Genomic DNA, 22,054 nt, shown 5'->3' with positions numbered 1-22,054 from the left:
TATCTAATTTGTTTTACCGCGTTAAATGTTACAATAAATATTGTCTTCCCTTTGAATTTGTTATCCTTTTCGTAAAATTACGAATATCTGGAAGTTGCTGGTCACAGAATAGCAACTGGACGCTTGAAAATCGGGAATAGATGTCCGATAAGTAATACAGTATTAGGGATTATCGGTTCTTGCCGTCGAAGGAACCAATCATTCGGATTGCACATTGTTACGAGAGTACAATGCGAACTTGCGCATTGATCGACAGGGACATCTCTGCACGGAAATTATTTCGCCAATCTATTTTACTCGTGAAACGGCGAATTCGTAGAATTGACTAGAAACGCGTTTTCTACTTTTATTTTTTCGTTTCAAAGCCCCTCAGCCCAAAATTGAATATTTTCAAAAAATTTCAATTGACACTTGCTATTAACACGTTCGCACAGTGTTAACAGTAGAAATACTCAGTCTTGTTCAGACACATGTTAGTACGGTTCGTTTAATTTTCGGTATTTTCGTTTCTCTTAGCGGATTTCTTTGATCGTTCCCCAGACGAATGAAATTACGATGCTCGACCTTCACAGCACTTGAATTAATTCAGTCGAGAGGGTAAAATGGGAATTGGTTGTTCGCAGTGCGGTTTACTTTAAGCTACGGTTCATAAATCCTCGCCCTAGAGAATTGGCATGTTTCTAGTGACAGGTTCGTGTCAGTATTCTTTCGTCCTCCTTCCTGTATCTGCGAAACTTTTCCTACTGCTTCTTCTTTTATTGCATCGTAAAACTTGTAATATTTATATCCCGCTGTCTTTCGGGTATAAGAAGTGCAGTATAATAAAACCAGTTGCCATTTTTCACAAAGTTTAACCTTTAAATTCTGCAAGTGCTACAAGTACTTATTTTTTATTTCGTGGTATCTTTTAATCAGGTTAAATGTGACGGGTGTCGAAAGATTTTTGATCGACGATCTAGGTAAAATACAATTCAGCTAACACAATTCGTGTGGCCGGACGTCACGAAAAGTGGAAGGAGAAACACCGGCACTGCGCCACTAGGTTCGTTCGTCCATGTTCACTATCACATGCAACATTCTTCGCCCCTACGTACGTTGACTTTTACTACTTGCTCGCTGCAATGCGCAACAACGACATACGCAGACAACCGTTCACTGAACCACCCTTACGACTTACTTTGAAAAGGGTAATAAGCCTCGTTCGTATCGGGCCAACTCGGAACAATATTAGGGAAGAACCCTACCGTTTAGAGTTTTTAAAACAAATGTTGACTTTAAAACAATGATTAGTACAATACTAATCTAATCTGATATACAATTATATAATTAAGACTGTAATAGTAGTTCTGGACTAGGGTAATATTTCAATATGCATCAGCTGATAGAGATCAGACTTCAGCTTCGAAAATCGCATGTAATCGCGGAACTAGGTCTCGCGTGAACGTGTTTCATTATTTTTTCTGGGGTAAAATTAACCCGAAAATAATTTCAGCCTACCGTCTTTTATACCCCGACTAAAAACCATTGTCCTTTCATGGTTCAGAGGAACATTTTTAAAGTTCAGTTAACACGAACAAGCATGGCGAATCTGGTGTAAATTTTTGGAAATTCTCATTTAGCGAATACCAACGGGGATGATTAACAGATTTTTAGATGGCTGACGCTATAAATTTCATTTCGAATATCATTAAAACTCGAAATAATAAATAATAAATAATAAATAATAATTAATAAATTGAAGCATTAAATACTTGTCACTTTTAGTAAAGCTAAGGGATCTAAGGGATCTAAGGGAAGTTTGGTTACGCTCAATGGGTGTTCTCAGGATTAGGTCATTGGAGGAGGAGGAGGAGGAGGAGGTCGTAGATCGTTTCTAGGAAGTAGTCCCGGGGATTCGACTTTGACACGCAGTATTTCGTCGTCTGCATGCAGCTGGCACGAAAGAGAGGACGAGGTAGTAGGAGGGAGAACCGGCACTGCGCCACCCGTTTCTCCTTCGTCGATATTCGACTGGTTGTAGCGCGGTACGTTGACTCCTACTACTCGGCCATATGCCTCTGAGCGTCGTTTACAACGCGCAATCGTGTTGATAACCTGCGATATAGAATACAGAGGCGAGCCAGACTGCTCAAGTGAATAGCTTCAACCCGTTACGTCACTATCTCTGCAGCAATTTCCTTTTTTCCCTCTGATTGGCAAACCCACCTGAAACACACGACACTTTGTGTTTCGTCTTTGTATTTCTTTCTTTCCTTCTTTTTATGGGTTTTCCTTAGTGGGAGATGCAGAATGTTGCATAACGCTAGTACCTTGTCAGTTCTCTTTAGTTTCTTCTTTTTCTTATTTCTTATTTCTTATTTCTTATTTCTTATTTCTTATTTCTTTGCAAGGAACACAGGACCGTCTCGTGGAATCTTTTCGATCGTTTTAATCTTGTATACCTGCACGGAGCTACATATTATTTCGTTGATTTCGTGTTGATTCGATTCGAGGAGCTGCTACATCATGTATGACGCTTGGAGCAGTCGGATACTGAACTGAGTGTGGCTCGTAAATTCTCGAGTTCACTTCAATGACAGCAATGACGACGATGATGTTAATAATCGTAATAACGAAAGCAACGATCCAGCGTGTTCTACTCTCGTGTTAGCCCAATTACAGCCGTATTTTCCTCGTGTCAAAACGAAGCCTTTTCAAATTATTATATTATTTGTTGTTCACTTTTACAAAGTACAACATTCATTCTTGAAAATTTCAGTCTGTTGCGATTCTGAAATAGTTAAAAATTTCCGAAATATCACGTGAACCAACACAGGCTTCGATCACTTATGGCAGAAGAAATTTTATCAATTTTCATCGATGCAATGCCAATGTAAAAAGAACTGCAACCACAGCGTGAAATATTTCCAACGTCGTCTAGCGACGTTCATTGTACCAATTAAAACAATGCTGCAAGGTTTCGATAGATAGACGGACAGGTCGATGCTTGGGGCTTCCATAATCCATTTGCAAAAGCTTTAGGCTCATATGTCTTTCGCGCTGCGAATAATTATTTTAATTTGGGCCAACGATACCAGTCGCACAACTAGCAATTTTTGTTCTTCTCAAAAGGAGTTCCATTATTTAAGATAACGAAAAAATAAAAAAAAAAAAAAAAAAGAAAAAAAGAAAAAAAAATTCACTTTCGAGAATAGATGTTTCGTTCGTTGGTGCGATCCTTCTTTTTCTTTTCATTTATTAGATATACGGAAAAACCGCGATCAAAAATGAATCGATTCGTTTAAAAATACAGCAGAACTTGTGCCACGAACTCCCGTCTGATCGTTTTACCTTCTATCGATTCTTTGTACGTTCATTTATTAACAGCGATGTAGGGCAACGTTAACCTTTTCATACGTCGCGTCGTCGCGCCCCTACGACGGGAACCTTTGGTATTTTCGTTGAAACGACGCCCTTCGCGAGTCTCTCATTCCATAATTATATTTTTTCATTTCTTTTGCTGTTACGAGTTACCAAAATCTCGTATACACTTATTTTGAACGACCGACCTTCTACGTCTGATTGATCATAGGTACAGCCGTACAATATCATGGCTCATAGATAATCTTCGCACAGGTTATAGTAATGTATTAATTAGATAAGAACCTTGTGTAAAAAGAAGGAGAGAGAAAAAGAAAGCAAAAAAAAAAAAGGTTGAAGCAATTGTTTCGATGGAACACGCAAAGTTTTACGGAATAATGTCGTTAATGGTTCCACTTAACGAGGCAGAGAGTTAATTGATAATTACCATACGGTAGCGTAGAAAACTGTGTCGTCGACGGATATCGCGTGTGCAATTAATCGAGAGTCGAGCATAAACGAGTCCTGTAATTGAACACGAAGCCCGAACTATTCTTGTACGCGAATTCTTGCTGGTGCACGCAGATGGTTACACTGAAATCACTGGCAAACCTTTCATCGATGATTGCTTTGCCAATCATTCAAACCCTGTTAAACTACCAACTAACGAACACTCTTTGTTAAGGAAATTAAACAGCAGTATATGTACATATTTGCACGGAGAAGAACCCAGAGTTTTAACCCATCCTTCATGGGATGAATGGATCCGAATGGATACGAAACGAAAATGTCCGTTCGAAAATAAACAAAAGTGCTCCCTCTAAAGAACATACAGATCGATGGATAAGCAATATCGACAAAAGGATTGATAATAATTCGAGTACGTGCCGTTGAAGAAACGAGTTTTTGTCATGGGTTTCAATAATTCGATGAAAAGGTTCGTCGATTACACGCTAACCGAGCTTCTCTTCTGAACGTCAGGTGAATTCGTCGTTTCGAATTCACTGAATTGACTTGCTCAAACTCCGCTGGAATTGTTTAAATGACGAACGGCGAGTATCGATTGAACGTGGAAAGCGGAGATAGAAAGCAGGCACGAATATAGATTCGCAAACTTTCCACGAACGGGCTACGTGCCGGCATTGTGGATTCATTAACGGAACCAACTGTGAATGAAACTTTGTTCCTGACGAATCGGTCGTGAGCTGATCGAGCACGAATCATTTTCCTGCCAACCGTGAAAGGTGTCTGAACAAGTCATAAGATGCGGTTCGGCGAGTAATTGATTCATTTTTTACACAGTTAAATGGAAAAGTAGATAATGCAAAAAAAACCTTTGGAGGATTCCGAATCGAAGTAAACGAACGAGAATTCCTTCTGGAATTCATTTCAACCTGCTACGTCAAACAGATTTCCTACAGACTGTCTCAGAAAGTTTGTGCAAATATTTTAAGTAATTTTTTTTTCTTTCTTTTTTAAATAAACTCTCCTTCGATCTGAATCTCAGCCTTTCCAATGTTTCCCTCACAGTCGTAATCTCTTACGTTTAGATCAAGCAACTTCCGCGATCTTCCAATTTAAACTTTTAACTACTTGCCGGTTTTTTAATATCAGCGTCTTTTGGTTGTGTCACTGGAAGGCAGAAGAGAGAGAGAGAGAGAGAGAGGCAGAGTTAAGTAGGCAGAAATTTATGAGAAAGATTGAAAGCGATCCGAATGGTGAAAAGGGGCACGGTTCATGGAATCACACGGTATTTCCGTTCTGCTATACCTATCTTCGTACGTTAGACGTTTCCGCGCTACTTTTTCTCTTCCTCTCTTATTCGTCTCTCATTCGTCTCGGCTAGGCGCGATGTAATTTTCGTACGATCGAAGCTTCTTCGCCTCGATTCAGGCTGAAGAGGAATCCGTTTTTCCGGCCGGCTGCGTGCCGATGAGACGTCGAGATGAGATCGTCGAGAACGATCCCATCTACTCTCTACCAGCATCTTCTCTCCCTTCTTGTTACAGTTTCAGGACAATTACCAAGCCACAAAGTAAATCGTCCTCCTCCATATTGCGGTAAACCTTCCACCTGCTCGGAAGGAGCTAAATTCTAATATAATAGATTATCGAAGTAATCTGACGTACACGCGAATACGTACAAGTGAAAAACAATAAAAGTAAATAAAATTTGCGACCTTCATCTTTTTCGATGATTAAGAAAAATACAGGGGTGCAATGAAATGAGAGAGATTGTTTTAACTGGACTGTGAACTGGCGATGCTTCCTCTGTTCCCGGACGCCGGACACAGAACCGATAGTATCTAGGTTAAGTAACTAAATCAATCAACTTTGAGAAAACAGGACAACGCAATTAGCGGTGCCGCTGCAAATCTATCAAGTTTATAAAATCTCACGGAAAGAAGCGCATTGGCTTTCCGATCGAGTGATAATGCAATAAAAAGCCTACCCCCCCCCCCCCCCCCCCCCCTGGTTTCTCTTCGTTTCTTTTTAATATAAAAAATAATTACTCTCGAAATGGTAAAACGTGGAATTTAGCTCTGGTCGTTTGAGGAGGTAAAACACTGTAATAGGGGTGCCATTTAGTGCTTTTACCGAGCGATAAAGTTTCTGTTTTGTCCCGGCAACGTTTATTCATCGAAGGCATCGATTGATGTCCATTGAAACTTTTGAAAAAGAATAAAAAGAAAAAAGGAAGAAAAATCGCGACGTAAAAGGAATCGTGTCCAGTTGACTGAATAGAATGACGTACATCATCATTGTACTCGATTGTAAGCAAGACTGGCTGACAATCTGACCCGTGTATTATGCAACGCTTTCGAACGAAGCTTTCTTATAATCGACAGATCTGGAAAATAAGAATGAAGAAGAAATAGTTGTTAGAAAAGCTTGGAAAAAATCTGTAAACTTTGATCAACAGATCCTTTGATACGTTGTTGATTCAATTATGATGATCTCGAAGATTGAGTTGCAATTGCAAGTTATTTAATGGTGTACGATTCTGAAACAAGTAGAGTTGATAGATACGATCTCATTAGCGATTTTTCTATTCTACATCTATTAACTCGTTACGTTGATTGTGTATTGCAGCAGCTCCATTCAGAGTATAGGAGCACGTACACATGGCACGAATACACTGGACCACACCAGGAGCACACGGTCGTCCGTCGAGCACCTCAACCACCGCCGACGTCGAGTAAGTTTATCTTACTTATGTATTATTGATAACTCTTCGTACATATATATATATATATATATATATAGGTATATTTCTTCATGATATAGCGAAATCAGTCTGTTGATTAGTACGATAGTTTTTTTTCTAGTTATATCATCGCATAGTTGACTAGGTTTGGTGTTTGAGCAAGTTAGTTGGTCCTCGTATATATTAATTAAAAAACTTCCAAATTACAGAATGGCAAAATGTTCGCTCACAAGAACAACCTTCTCTCGGTTAAACAAATTTGCTCATGCATCCATACCATGCTGTTTAAAGGTTAATTGTTTCCATAAATTTGTTGGAATCATATTAGTAGCAGCGAGCGTGAAGATACAGTATGCATTACAATTATCTCGTTAACCCTTTCGCTACGAAGGGCCACGCGTGGGGCCCTTTGCAATTCTATTAATCCTGAAGATCCACTAATTAATACGCGTGTTAAATACGATTTTCAATCGTTAAAAGCGTTGTAGCGAAAGGGCTGGAAAAAATTGCAATTTACGTGTTTGAAATAACAGGGGGACGTTAATCGACGCATCGCGTGACGACACGCGTGATTCTAGATTTAAAAGCATCGATTCGATATTTAAATTGAAATTGGAATTGTTAAAATTTAGAAATCAGGCAGTTCGTTAGATCGAGGATATGAAAAATTCACGCTCGTACGGCTCAAATGATTTCTTACATATCGGTTCTTATTACTCCTCAGAATTTTCTCCCTCCTTAGTATTTTTAAAAGGTGTTTAGTGATTTTTCCTTTGATCGTGCTACCACTCATGTGTATCTCGTCTCGTTATATCGCACATGCTCTATCGTCACGTTTCACCTCCACCCTACCTGTTTAACACCAGGCCATCTTTCACCCTCGTGACTCGTATATATCTATCATAAGTATGTATAACGTTCTGTTTTCACAATTTCTAGTCTGTCGAAGTAAGTCTCCGTACACTTATCTTTTATAAACCTTACAAATGTAGCAAAATATTGTAATAAGTAATCATCTATTCATCGTTCAGATTACAATTTTTCAGGAACTAATTTTTTAATCGAATGCCTGTGCTTTCCTCATTTTTTCACCTTTTTCCATTTTTTAATTATTTCAGAAGCGACCCTCACAAGTGTACGGAAACTCTTTAAACCGACTGTGTATATTACACTATTTTATGTACATACTTCGATAAAGCACTCGTTCGTGTCGATGTTGTAAAATTTCACCATTTCCTTCTTTTTTGTTTCTCATACATATATTTGCTTAAACATTAACAACGAATCTGCTCGTTTAAATTCTCAAACATTCACCATCTTTATTTCTCATTTCACTCGTATATTTCGTCAAACCATTCAGAAGATAGTTTTGCCAAAAAGGAACGGATCCAGATGTCTATCTTGTCAAATAAGAAGAGCGTATTTTATGAATAATAACACTGAGATAGTAGTAGATACCATCCTCTGGATCTGCTCCTATTTTCCAAAATAACACAAAAGAGAAAGAACCCTCCAACACAAAGATCCGCGTCTCAAGACACGTGCGAAATAAATCGTTTTATCATCCATACGAATCACGTTAATCACCGTGAAAAAAGTAATTAGCCAATGGTCGACCGGATGATGGTTATCGGGTATCGATAGCGAGCGATGATTTCCGAACGATTCACGTTCGATTTGGCAACGAGTTTGCCTGCGAGAAAAGAAAAAAGAAAAAAGAAAAAAGAAAAAAGAAAAACGATAGCGTAATTCGGGACAAGAGTTTGTTGTACGTACATACATACATACATACATACATACAGCATCGAAATTGAAACGGGTCAGTAGACCGAAGAAGAATCTAGAGTGAGACACGGTATAAATGAAAGAAGGGAAATAAAGGTGAATGAGAAAGATAGAAAAGAAAGAGAAAAATAAAAAGGAAAAGAAAAAAAATAGGGTGCCAGCTGCGAATTTTGATTGCAGCGAAGCAACCGAGCGCGAAGCTACAATCGGCCAAGTCAACCGAGGATGAAAACAACGAAGGTAAGACGAACGATCCGAGCTATACATATAAATATACGCAAACATTTAGAGATTATTACGGTTTATTTCGCTCGTTTTTTAACACCATTGCAATTGCCCTTTCCCTTTCGAAGGATATTCTACCATTGGCCTTGCAACCATCCCCTTGCGTTAGATATAGACTTATTAAAAATAATTAACCCTTCTCGTTTTATAATTTTAATTTCCCTTCTGCTAATCAGTGATTTGAAATTGATGTATGTTTTGCGGTCGAAGGGTTAATACAACATGCTTCTTGCTTGTTCGTTGGACTTGGTTTACACTGGTTCTTCCACTTACCTACTATTAGTCAAAGTGTTAAATGAAAATTCAATGTTTTTAAATTTAGAATTCGTATGGTTATTTCTATTATAGCACTGATCGTCAATGAGTTAAATTGAATTAGGTGAAATGTAAAAATAGCAAAGGACCGAAGCACGAGAAAGAGCGATTCGTTTTGACGTTTAAAGAGGAACGTTGTTTCGTATACACATTTCATTCGTGTGATCGCTCGAAGGCAAAAGCTTCGAGGTAAAGAAAAATATTAAAATGGCATGGCAGTGTGAACCAAGTCTAAACGTTTTCTCTCGTGCGTTCTCCAAGTTTTTACGGAAAATCTCCTGTGAACTTTTTCATTCGTATCTCGTTGTTTGAATGCATCCATTGTGCAGGCTGTGTTTAGGTTGCATCCATTATCCTTGAGCGTCTTTTTTCTTTCTGGTTTGTTTAGATGACACCTTGTAAATAGAACTTTTGTGCTGCTAGACCGCGTCGCGGAACTGATCGAGATCCAAAGATATTCTGAACACCGCGTAACAATCGCGGAACGAGAAAAAAATGAGAAAATGAGAAAATGAGAAAATGAAAAATTCAAGGCTTTGCGATATTAGAGTTTCAAGTAACCTTCTAAGATTAGTCCTTGACGCGATACCAAAATTGTAAGTGTAACTTGTTAACGTCACGAATGACGGTGGTGCTCAATAGACCTTATTTAATGAAGAAAGATGTCTCGACTTTTGTTTAAAACGTTGCATAGTGGTTGTAGACGGTTATCGTGACTCGGTGGAAAATTTATACCGACAGGCTTTATCTTTCATCCGAGCAGATATAGCCTAGATATAGCACGATGCGCCTCTGCATTTACTTGCACGAAAGTTTGCTTGCTCGCGTCGCTATACATGCAACATTGAACTCTACAACTTGCCACAGAATTGTTCGACTATCATTATCGTGATTTCTTCTATACTCCATCCAACGAGACGAGACGAGACGAGGTACCGAAACCTCGACCGAAGCGTTTGAAGAACTGGAAACAACTGAGCTTCGACCCTGCGTCGAGCGCGTGAATTTGTCTCGCGAATTTGCTTGACTCGTCTCGTTTCGTTGAACTTTTTTGCTTCGCTAAAGCACTTTACGCCTAGCCGAGGGTTAATTATAATAAATTCTTCTTCCTTTAAACTTATTAAGAATGAAATTTGCATTCAATTTCAGTTTAAAATAAATTAATAAAAAGTGATCGACATAACTTTGAAAAAAAAAAGAAAAAAAAAAAATGAAAATTGGGAAAATTGCCCATTTCCAAAGCAAAAGAAAAGAGATAATTACTTTTTCTATGAAAGGAGTTTTCCCTTAGTTCTGCGCATTCATCGCGCGAAACCTTATCCAATAGAGCAGTAGAATGGCATTTTAAATGGAGCATCCGCATTACGATCCTTTTTCTTTTCATCATATGAAATTTCTGTGTTTTTATTAGATTTTGCTGGCCTATGCACGCGATATTATGTAGGTACTTACTTGTTTTGCCTCGTAGACAAAATACCACTTTACCCCCTTGGACTTTAGGCCGATTGTAGCGATTAATCGTTGCAATTAGATCGCAACAATTGATTTCTAAACCCATCGTTTCCCTGCTAAGTGTCTCTTTTATTTTCGTAAAAGATAAATGAGCGAGTCTTGATCATGAAATTGCGACGATTAATTGTACCTGCGATCAGGCGAAATAATTATTAATTATTTGATGTTTCCACGTTGGGCTCAGGGGTAATCGCGTCATCGAATTTAATAATCGCTGGTGAAGATACCGCTAATATGTATTAGATGAATTTGCGGCAAATTACCACCAGGGTGTGATCTTGTAAATTTGCCCGACGGATTAATTAACGCAGAATTTCTTAAATTTTTTAATTAATCCTTCGTGTTTACCTTGATTGATTATCATTTATTTTTTAAATGATTCGTATCGCTTTTCCTTGCGAAACAAGCAACATAGAAGGATGTCAATTGTCGTCGGGGAGAATATAAAATTTTGATCGCTCGAGTATTCCGTTAGTTTACGACTTACGAGAAAGAAAGAGTGGAGAGCGTTTCGAGAAAGACTAGAAGGCGACCCACGACCCAGTTTTTTTCGCGACGACTACCGGACTAGACTTTTTGTTCTGAAAATTACTCTGGTCTGACCTGTTTTCCACTGCCAAGATGACTAATCAATGCTCGTTACTTACGTATTGTACGTAGGATGGCTTCGAGTCATTTTTCATCCGGAAAACTTCAATCTACGGGGTGTGTTCTAGCCCTAAAAAAGACAAAAAAAAATGTTGATGAATTATTATTATTGTCTCGATGCGATCATGTTTGCTAAATTATTCTACCGATATGTTATCGCTCTTTGAACATAGCGCACCCTCGATAATCGTAATTTGCAATATTGATTCGTGATAACGATTAACACGTCGATGTTAATTCAGGACCGGCTATATTTTCGATCGTTTAAACTTCAATTACCACCGTCGAAACTTTAATCGAGTTCGGGAACGAATTTGCCAAGTTATTGCTTAAGAGGTAGCTGCTTGAATCAATTAGAAATCAAAGGCGAAACCTTTTTTTCTTTATTCGCTGAGTGTTGTTAGATCGTGCAGTAGGAAAATCTTTTTTTTTAAAGAATAATTTTCCAGTCGCTCGAACGTAACTAATTTATTCACAGTTCTCGTTCGAAATCATCGAAACGCGAAGAGCTGCTCTTCACCTTCTTTTAGTTGCATCGCAAACTTTTACTTTCGACGCGATACTACATACGTACTCTTATGTATACCTATTTGTATAGAGAAGAAGATGGACGCGAGTTATTCCATTGATAGAAATGGAAACGTTGCCCACGGAGATAATTGATTCATAACCAACGAGTCGAGTGACGCGACGCTTGGAAATAGAGGATCAAAGAGAGAGAGAGAGCAGTTGAAGAGACGGGCTTATCAGTTTCGCGCCGGCTATTGATATGCACCGGAAATCCTCTTGACAGTTTTCTGGGTTGAAACTGTGACATGGATGACCGAGAAAAGCTAGCCGACAATTATATTACACGATCGCGTCGCTCGTCGATCGATTTCTAATTGAAAGAAAACGATGAGGAAGTTTAATGGAAAATTTTCATCCTCCGTCATTTATACTTTAAACGTTCACAGGATTAATGCATCTTTCAAACTCTTGAAAAGTTTCAGAAATTTTAATTGCATCAATGAGTTTAATAAATGGTGCAAGTCCTGAAACTTGCTTGCTTTGCTTCTTCAATAATACCTACTATAAAAATACCGATGTTGCACGTTGCACGTTTTATCAATGATACCACGAAATTGAAAGAGGATTTTCAGAATGAGAGTAGCATGCTAATAATATATACCTACTTTACATACGTGATCGCACGTGAGACTTTTCACTCGTTTGTCAATTTTCAAGGAATAAAATGGATGGATCGGTTCGTAATAGCCGTCGATGCACAATCTAATAATTCGTGAAGGTAAAACGAAGCATTTCCTTACGGTTGGTTGAACAGAGAGCCTTGATTTCCATTCAGCTACCCAATTGGAGCACAAAGCCGGGATATTCGATCGAGATGAATCGTGAGACAGTTCCTTGTTATGCTTTATCATTTCTGAAAAGGGGATTCAATTTTTTTTTCTTTTCGAGGGTTTAGAAGAGAATGAAAAATGGATCGTTTTGAAGAAGAATTGAATTCTGACCCTAGGCACGTTCTCAGTTGTACGTTAAAATAAAATTTCACTGATGAGTAATTGTCGTCAGTTTCGAATGTAATTAAAAACTACTAAAAAGAGTAGGTTATAATTGCAATAAAAATTTTCACGGTGCTTACATAACCGAGTTAATATTCCACGCATCGTCACACACATACATCCCATTGACATGAGAGCGATAGGAACGCGCGTGTAAGAGGCATCGATCTTCCACATATATGTACACATAGGTATAATACATACATTGGCTCTGTAGCATCGTCCAGCGGGAATATAGTGGTTCTAAAAGTAGAATCATCCGGATGACAGTGGGCAACGGAAATAACGGAACGGAAACGTTGTCGAGGATTCAACGAAAAGGGAAGGTCTTCTTCTGATAGACTAAACCAAGCGCGATAACCGGCAACTTTTCATAGACAACAACTTGACCTCGCCGTTCAACTTTACCCTGCTTAACGATACATATATGCTCTCGAATCCGATTTCCGTTGACCTTAATTCAACGCGAAGCATAAGCGTCGAGAACGAAAGTATGGTTGTCGTTGCGGTTCGAGACTCTGACATTATTTCTTTTTCATGATTTTATAAGGGTGTGGGAAAAAGAAAGAGTTGCAGAAGTTGTTGCATAAGATAGATAGATTGTTGATGAAATGAAACGCACCGTATTCACTAATTTTAATTAATATATATAAATTAATAAAGCACCAATTCTAAATGCAACAAACTTTTTATCTTCACCTCTAACCAAAATCTAATTAATTTCACACACGTTCACTAAGCATTTATCATTACCAATTTACTAACGATAAGAATAAGATGGTGCATCGAACCCTTATCAAGGTTGCATAGCATTTTAAATTGTCGGGTGCACCACCTTGTCTTACCTATCCCATAACCTTTGAACCTTTCTTTTAACGAAACACCCTATAGAGCAACGTTTGCAAAACTGCAAGCCTCTCGAGACGCTTTCCGCTTTGTCGCTTAAATAGTCTTTGAGAAGAGCGAAGAGACCTCTTTCGGGTACCGTTCAACCGCTCCGCGGAAATACGGAGCTCTAATTACGGTTAGTAAGAAACGGCTGGTTCCGCGTGGACATTGTCTAAAAAGCTTTCTTATGCTTCTTTTCTGTTGCGCGTAAACGACGTGATAGAGCAGCTTCCGCTTGATTCTTTTTCTTTTTTATATCAAACAAAAATTCTTCGCTCGTTTGTAACTTCGTTTTGGTCATCGTGCACAAACACGTACACATACACGAACACATTCTCGGCCGGTGTTAACGATGAGAAATCAATATTTGCTTCCAGCACGGATTGAAACGTTTCACTGAACGATTTATCCGATGAAATTAATGAAACCCGGTCGAGGATGTTGCGTGAAATTCGTTTAAGGTATGACGAACCGTTCTTAGCAGATACGATATTGTTTTCAGGGCCCACGTTGGAACCACCGTTGCCCAGACGAAAGAAATGCCCGGAACTCGCGTACAAGACGCACGAGTTCATCACGGCGGCCGACGGTGGTGGCGTCGATGCCGTCGATTCGAACGTTGTAGCTGACAAAGTTCGGGTAGATATGCGTAGATTATTTAATACCCCAAACGATTACTAGTGAAGTATATAATTCTGATTGTCCTTTGACAGGAAGTTACAGCGCAATCGGGTCTACCACCTAGCCAGCTGAGCAAAGCGATATCGCGAATCAGCACGGAGTATCGGTTGCAGTTTGCTTGGCCTAGACGACCACAATTGATGAACGGCGAGACAGTGGCACCGGGAGTTCCAGCTGCCGGAATTCCAGCAGGTACGACAGGACCACCTAGAAAGTCTCTCAGCATGGGAGCTCTTAAGCAGGGTATCGCCCCTACAGGACCTGCCCCGGTGCACAAGAAACGACCCGGTGACGTCGATCACAAACGCGATGGTAAATTCGCCTATCATTCATTTCTATAGTCTATAGAATTTTATATTTCAAATAATAATTTTCAGGGATGCAGGCATCGGAGCTGGAACCCCTGGTCGGAGGAACTGGAACGGACACTATCGACGGTGCGGTGCCCGAGGGCGACGAGCGCGAAGAAGACGTGTCGTCCGACTTGAAAATAACTTTCAGGTCAGAGATTCGAGTCGACGCGACGTACAGAGTGTTTCAGATATATGTTATACGGTAAAAGGACTAGAAATTTTCCGTGTAAAAACGACCTTACCCTTGTTTTTGCACGAATAATTGATAGTTTCAACGGTGTATAATCATTTTAAGACACACTCTGTATAATTATCTCTGTATAAAATAATGTGGAAGAACTAAAGCATCTACGACGAGATCCTAATTGCTGTCAAGTGGCGTATAGAATTGAAGAGAAACGTACACTCGTACCCTACAGCTACGATTGATTCTTTGCAGGGGTAAAAAGTCAGGTAGAACCGTAAGGATATCGGATGATAAAGTGCTGGGCAAACAACAGGAGAAACCGTTTCCTACCTCTGAAGTGATCGAGCTTAGGCGACTCGCTGACGAGTACAAGGTAATTCGACCTAATCGGGTACCTACAAACATACCACATCCTTTCCTCCCCGTTTTGCATCATTCTCTCGCCTCATGGATCTTTACAAAGTACACGCGTCTTTCTAGCAAAGATTGGCAACGAATGAAATTACGAGCGATAAAGGTGTTGTTCGATAACACACGTGCATGCATTTTCCTCCAAACATTTAGGTATTATTCAGGTATTAATTATTCAGGTGCGTGATTTGTGTCTTCCAAAGCATGTTTCTCCCTGTGTTTGTTTAGATCGCGTTAGTTTCTTAGCGTTTAGAAGTGATAGCAAGAGAATGAGAAAAAATGAATTTTCATTTATATTAGCATCGCGACTGGGGTTGCGGTCTGGCAGCCGAGGACGAAGCTTCGCTGTGGAAACGGGTCTCCAGTAACCATGCTCTCAACGCGCTATCTCTTGCCAGGCCAGTACACTAAATCCACTCAAAAAAGTCAATGTCTTTCTCTGTCATTTGCTCATCTGACCATTTGACCATTTGACCATTTGACCATTTGACCATTGTAAAAGTACACACGGGTAGATGTATGCAATCGTATGCAAAGATGGCTTATTGTGTGCCACAAGTAGTATAGGTCAGCGTATACATAGAGTCAGATAGAGTCAGTTGTTATTCTACTCGCAGCGGAAACATTTTAGGATAGTTGTCGTCTTTGCAAACACGAACACATGGTCGACCGGTTGTTGTTACTTGAAACGAAAAGAAATCTCTTTCAAGCGTAAGAGTCAAGCGTAGTTTCTACAACAAGGGACGAATTGTCTTCGAACCTTCACACGAGTTTTGTCGTAGTTGCCTTTTATTTCTTCCACGCGATTCTGTGTGCGTCTGTGCTTGTCGCAGAAAACTGACGGTTCGCGAAACACGTGTGTGACACGAATGATTGCGTATTTAGGTCAGTGACGAAGGAAGAGAAAGAGAAGGAGAACACGAGGAAGGTTGCCCCGATTACCACCACGATGACCATGCCTCCAGCTGGTCAGCCATCTTGCGAACAAACTAGACCTATTCATGGAATACTGCAGGACGATTCAAAAACCGTAAGTTTCTTCGTAAGTTTCATCGATTTCAATCGAATCGATTTTCTTTCAATTACTCGACGATCGTTTACAGGATATCGAAAGAGTATCGAGTCTTGCTCGCGCAAGAAAAGATTTCTTGATTCGCCACCATCTGGATCGTACTACTGGCGTGGGTAAGCGTAATTTCAACCATCAAGTATAATTGTTTTATTAAAATTTACGAGAATGATTGATTTGCGATAGGCGACGGTGCACTGCTTCCCTCTCCGACGAGAGAGAAGCTGGAGCCTGTCATACCGCGACGTCGAGAGGACGCGAAGGAGCATCGTGAGGAAATTCAGCCTAAAACAAAATCTAGTCCGAAGAATAGTCCAAGAACTGGTCGTTCTCAGAGTCTTGGACCAACAGTTACGGAACGTCGATCACCGAAACGTCAACCACCACGTGCACCATCCGTCACTAAAGAAGCTAAAGTACATATTTTCTCCTTCAATTTTGCCAGTTGAAATATTATCGAGTAAGCCGGCTTGTTTTTTTTTTTTTTCTCTCTCTCTAGGAGAAAGAGAAAGAAAGAGAGCCAAAGGATAAGGAGAAAGAGCATAGAGAGAAGAGCGGAGAGCCTGAAAGGCATCCACGACCGAGTAAGTAACACGAACGAGCATCGAATACATCTTTGCCATTTAGTATACTGTTTGCATCGATAAACAGTCGATCGATTTAGCAACCAAAAGATCCTACCTCAAATCGATTGGCGCTCGTAATCTGTCCACAAGTTCCATGTGCATTTTCGTGCATAAATTGACTTTGGATAGAATTCTTTATACGATGTGGTATATATACACAATATATTATATTTTTGCGATTTTTTACTGCTGTTTGCTCTTGTCGGTCCCAACAAGCCAAACCCCTTCTTCGTCATACCCAACTACTATATTTACCCTATTCGAACCGTGTTCCAAACGGCATTCACCGCTTCTAAAGAGTACCCTAATTTCAAGTTTCACCAGCAGATTAATTTCAAATCATAAGTCTATAAGAAGACAATTTGCCGCGCTTTAGTAAGCGCAGACCATGGCCAGATTCTTTAAGCGGTGTATGTCGAACACGTTAATTGCAAAGTCGTCGTTAATGTTTAGGCAGATGCATGACAATCCTGTTTAATCGTCTCTATCTCTCTGTCTCTGCCTTTTGAGCCCAAGTCTAGTGTAACCAGTAGTCCCATATTATATCTATTGATTGTCCGTGCAGAAAGTTTTTTGCGACGTGTTCCCGCATCCTGAACCACCCCCCTGTAATACCGCGAGTAGTATAATAACGCGAAGTTACGATCCCGATGCAACATTACACAGCAAATCTTACGGAGAATGTTACGTTACATTTCAATTCCTGACGAGAGGTGTCGTCATCGTTTCACCATAAGGATAATCTTCTATCAATTTCAATAATTTGTGTTTCATATATCTGCACTTAGCACCATGATTTTCATCCCGCATCACTCGTTCGCTCGTTCAGTAAACATCACCAGCCTACGTCGGTATCCGTCGTCATCGTCATCGTCATCGTCATCGTCATCGTCATCGTCATCGTCGTGATCATCCATCATTTCGAGTCCATCCATCCATCCATCTATCTAATCAAAGATGACAAGACAACAAGCATTCTTATATCATCGCTAGCCACATCCGTTTCTCTCGTATCACGTTCAGATCTTCATCTTCATCTTCATCTTCATCTTCATCATTGGAATGATGCTGAAGAAATTCGAACGCATCCATGATCGCTGGACGCATCGAGGTAGAAATCCTTGAAACATATATCCTCTGCATCTTCTCCCTTCTCTTTGTTTCACTTTGTCTCACTTATTATTAAAAGAAAAAAAAAAAAAAATTGAGCGAATCGCGATCGTGATCGAATTGATCAGGAGTGGTAGCGGGTGTTTCAGTCACGGGCCCTGGCCACGTGCGTTGGAGCATACGGGAACCGTCGGCGGTTTCCTCGACCGGTTCGTCGAGCAGCGTGCCGCCATTACCGCCACCACCCTCGGGCCCAGGGCCTACTCCGTTCTACAGGAGGTCCCCACAGGTCCACCGGAAATGTACGTTCTCTGTACCACGTACCTGTGCTTCCCGCTAGCCCATTATACTCTCACGTATCTCGGATCTTTGTCCATCCCTTTCGTCCTGCACCGAATACCAAATACCGAACACACACACACACACACACATCTGTCTTACGTTACGTGCAATGTTTCCTTCGGTTTAGGAAAGTATGGATATCTCTCTGCACTTCCCTCTTTCGAAGAAGAGCATCGTTGCACGCAACTGTACATTGGCGAACGATGAGCGTTTAGCGAATGACAATGTTTTCTTACAAATGCATTTCTTATCGCTTACTGTTTGCCAATGTATTTACAGTCTTCATCTTCTCTGTGTATTTTTTAACACTTTGCGGTTCGCAGTTTCTTTCTATATCGATTAAATGGGATAGAAATTCCTTTCTATAGCACCCTATACATTTTTATATTTTTCTTCCGGTAGCACCCACGTTCACGATCAATCGTAAATGTATTTATTTCTTCTAGTTAAATGACGTTCCGTCATCTGCGGACCACAAAGTGTTCACCCTTCAACAGTTTAGGATATCGAACATAGAAGAGTATTGCAACGATTGATTGACGATATCAAATTATCTTCGTTTAGCTTTCCCTCTTACATTTCCTCCGTTTGAAACCTTGATTCACCCTTTCTCGTAAACTGTTAAAGGGTTGAAAGAGTCGCGTGTCGAATTCTTGGTCTATTCTTGGAAACTACAGTTGTTGTTGTTGTTTATACAAAACGTGTTAGGTTTAACTTAACGAGATTGCGATTACCACTGGTAATAAGGACGTCCTTGTATTTGCTCCTCTGTCGATGCAACTCGATCCAAATTCCTTTTCTTTTTTTTTTTTCTTTGTTTCGTTTTTATTTCTTTCTCTTTTTTTTATTTATGTTAAATTAGATTATTTATAGTACACGATTCGAAAGTAACAACGATCGGCTTGCTCGTTTAGCTTTGGCAATCTTTTCAAAATTCGTCTATGCTCGAATATTGTTCGTAACTTGGTGAATGATTCGAAACAATTTTTTCGGTGTACTTGACACGAAGAGGAATCCGGTCAGGATTGTGAATATTCGAGTGTGGACGTAATTTTGAACGGGCTTGATAATTCCAGGAGACCCTTCAGCCCTCGATAACCTCTCCAATAAGAATGAACCTCAATGAAGCGACGCGGCCTTGCTTAAAATGTGTTATAATTGGGAACTGAAAGCCGTCTACTTGCCGAGGCAGAAAATTCAAATGAAACTTACAGTATCCTGTTTAAAAGACAGTTTGTTTCGAACGATAGTATTTATAAAAAATGTTTCTTCAGTCTGTTTCCTTTAACTGTTGTCGATGATTACTTCCACGAAAGATAAGGAGGAATGTAGACATTTTAAGCAAGGAGAGGTCCAGCAATGTGTTGCGCGTAAGTTGGATAAAGAGAGGGTGGCCTTATTCATCACTGTGTACTTTGTGTACGGTATGTTCTAGCCTTCCTCGCAACCACCGCCCCTCCCCATCGCCCTCTTCATCATGCCAAACCTTCAACCACCTCCACAAGTACCATCACAACCACCACAACCACCACAAGTACAACCGTAAAACCCTCGGTAAAGCATTCGGTTCATACGAGTGTCCATCACCCACCTGCGTCGAGCGCTGCCGCTGCGGCCAGGCCGGACCGTGTTAAAGATATAAGCCGGTGCCAACAAGGTCCGCACGAAGCTCAGGCAAAAACAAACCGTGACCAGCCAGCTGCGGCTGCGGCCGCAGCCGCCGCCGCCGATCCATCCAAATCATCCTCCGATAGTCGATACGCGTCAAATCAAGCCGCTAACGCCGTCCAACCTAGTAAGTAGCATGCTCTCTGCCACACCACTTGTTCGCCCTCTTTTCTTCGCTCCAGATAACTTTTCTCCGCTGCTTTTCGTCTGTTCCTTCGTTGCTTCGTTCCTTGGTGTATTTATCTTTTCTCTACCTACTGCACTGTTGTTCGTGGGAGAGCCACTACCATAGACGGAGGAACGTCATGTACGACGGATGAACCAATAACGTCTCTCACTCGTTGAACTTTTCTCTTCGATCTCCATCAAACTCCCATGGACAGCACTGTTCTACCTACTTAAGTACCTACTTCTGTTCGTGCTCTTTCTCTCTCTCTCTCTCTCTCTCTCTTTCCCCCTCTCTCTATGTATGTACTTTTCTGTCTCTCTGTCGTCGTGTATCTTTCAGAATGACATCGAGGATGATCCCTGCCAAGATGTTCCGCGGAACTTGTATATTTGTTCGCGCTGATACGTGTTTCTCCAAATTCCAAATCCTCACGCTTTCAAAGCCCGTTCGCTTCACGAATTTTAGAAATAATTTCTCATTTTTGAAGAGCGATTAAAGGGTGAGAAACATAAGTGTGCGCTTCCAGCAAACCCAATTTGACGCGGAAACGAATATCCTTCACACGATACGAAAACGAACACGAACACGAACACGAACACGAACACGATCTCGCTTAGTTAATGTGCGCGATCTCTTCTTCGTCAACTTGCCTCTCTAGGGTCGCCAACTCTCATGGACAGTACGAAGGAAAGCAGAGCAAGAAAAGGGGGAGCAATTATCCGTCAAGTTACGCCGCGCCGCGAGTAAATGTTTCTCTGCGGTAGAGAAGAGAACAATAGCCTTGTATGTTAGAGCCCTTTGTCGACCTGTTGCGCGCAGCCGACACAGCTACCTTCACACACAATATACAATGTACAATGTACGATGTACAATGTATACCGTCACCACCAGATCTACTAACGTTTCCGCCTTCACTTTGTGTGCGCGTCTGTGTATATATGTATATCTGTACGTATTGTTTCCTGCATTCTGAGTACGCTAGTGTACTTTTCTGGGATGCTATGTGTAGACCTCTATCGTCTCTATGTAACCGTAATTCTGCTCGGTTTTCTAACACCTGCGCTCGATGACTCGACCGATGCTTTTGCGTCTTACCATCGATCACTTGGAATCGAGACTTCTCCTTTTTTATTCGAAGATTAAACGTATAATGTAATAGCTAGCTAGCTAGCTAGCTCGTGATCCTGGACTCGAAGCATCGAGAGCAATCGCAGCCCGAACGGAATCGGGCGACAAGGTTGAGCGGTGTACACCTCGTCGCTAAAGCGTCAACGAAACGTTATAGTGACGGCAGAGCCGCAAGTAAACGGGGACGTGACCGGAGGAGAGTCGAGCGTCGCGTCAACTCCGCCGTCACAGAGCCAGCCACCGATGTCTGCCACCGCCGTAAGCCCGTGGATCGACGACGAGCCGGTGGTGAAAAGCCCACCGGAACCGACCAGAGTCAAATCACCGGAACAGATGATCATGCGGTCGCCGGAACCGGTCAACTGGACGGTACCTCTGGATACCGGCAAAACGTTTACTGTCACGCAAAACGTCAGGGAAGGTAATTCGTCTGAGCTACTCTCAATGTTCTCATTGTCAATCATTGTAAAGAGAAACTTTGATGGTTTAATGTGTTTTTGGAAGAACCCCTAACGCGTCCGCATAGCGAAGCTAAGACATGGGCACCCTCCTCGGCACCTTCGGCGCCCCAGTCAGCACCACCTGAACTGGCGGCTCAGCACAAGTCGCAACATTCCCAACATTCCGGCTATAAATCACCGGAAAGCGAAAGCGTTTCCCTTGGTAGCTTCAGTGGTTTAAATGGACACAAGGATATGGACTCGGAAAGGGACAGCCCGTTGCCCATGAACGTACAGAGTGCCAGCACACCTGTGCAGGCTGAAAAGGT

General features: G+C 40.9%; 2 protein-coding genes across 14 annotated transcripts in view; one reads left to right on the top strand and one right to left on the bottom strand.

The window, feature by feature from the left end:
• Nucleotides 1-22,054, bottom strand: part of LOC117600886 (nuclear RNA export factor 1) — a 42,784-nt gene that overhangs the window by 14,291 nt on the left and 6,439 nt on the right. The window contains exon 2 of the mRNA XM_076692899.1: nt 11,091-11,161. The gene's annotated coding sequence lies outside the window, so the exon portion shown is untranslated. The remainder of the gene's footprint in view (nt 1-11,090; nt 11,162-22,054) is intronic.
• The window catches only part of LOC117600883 (uncharacterized), a 33,970-nt gene that overhangs the window by 8,783 nt on the left and 3,133 nt on the right, over nt 1-22,054 (top strand). For 8 of the 13 annotated variants that reach the window (XM_034316884.2, XM_034316885.2, XM_076692893.1 and 5 more), the window contains 15 exons: nt 6,432-6,537; nt 8,512-8,571; nt 14,044-14,180; nt 14,255-14,534; nt 14,600-14,723; nt 15,015-15,135; nt 15,474-15,571; nt 16,059-16,203; nt 16,277-16,358; nt 16,429-16,658; nt 16,742-16,826; nt 18,107-18,280; nt 19,756-20,115; nt 21,443-21,706; nt 21,790-22,052. In XM_034316884.2, coding sequence (XP_034172775.2) covers nt 6,432-6,537; nt 8,512-8,571; nt 14,044-14,180; nt 14,255-14,534; nt 14,600-14,723; nt 15,015-15,135; nt 15,474-15,571; nt 16,059-16,203; nt 16,277-16,358; nt 16,429-16,658; nt 16,742-16,826; nt 18,107-18,280; nt 19,756-20,115; nt 21,443-21,706; nt 21,790-22,052 — 2,529 coding nt within the window. The remainder of the gene's footprint in view (nt 1-6,431; nt 6,538-8,511; nt 8,572-14,043; nt 14,181-14,254; nt 14,535-14,599; nt 14,724-15,014; nt 15,136-15,473; nt 15,572-16,058; nt 16,204-16,276; nt 16,359-16,428; nt 16,659-16,741; nt 16,827-18,106; nt 18,281-19,755; nt 20,116-21,442; nt 21,707-21,789; nt 22,053-22,054) is intronic. The other 5 variants (XM_034316886.2, XM_076692896.1, XM_034316887.2 and 2 more) reach the window with 4 other exon arrangements.

Source organism: Osmia lignaria, chromosome 16 (genome assembly GCF_051020975.1).
Source record: "Osmia lignaria lignaria isolate PbOS001 chromosome 16, iyOsmLign1, whole genome shotgun sequence".
Classification (NCBI taxonomy): Eukaryota; Metazoa; Arthropoda; class Insecta; order Hymenoptera; family Megachilidae; genus Osmia; species Osmia lignaria.
The sequence above is the reverse complement of the archived record's forward strand: the minus strand, read 5'-3'. Positions and strand labels throughout refer to the sequence as shown.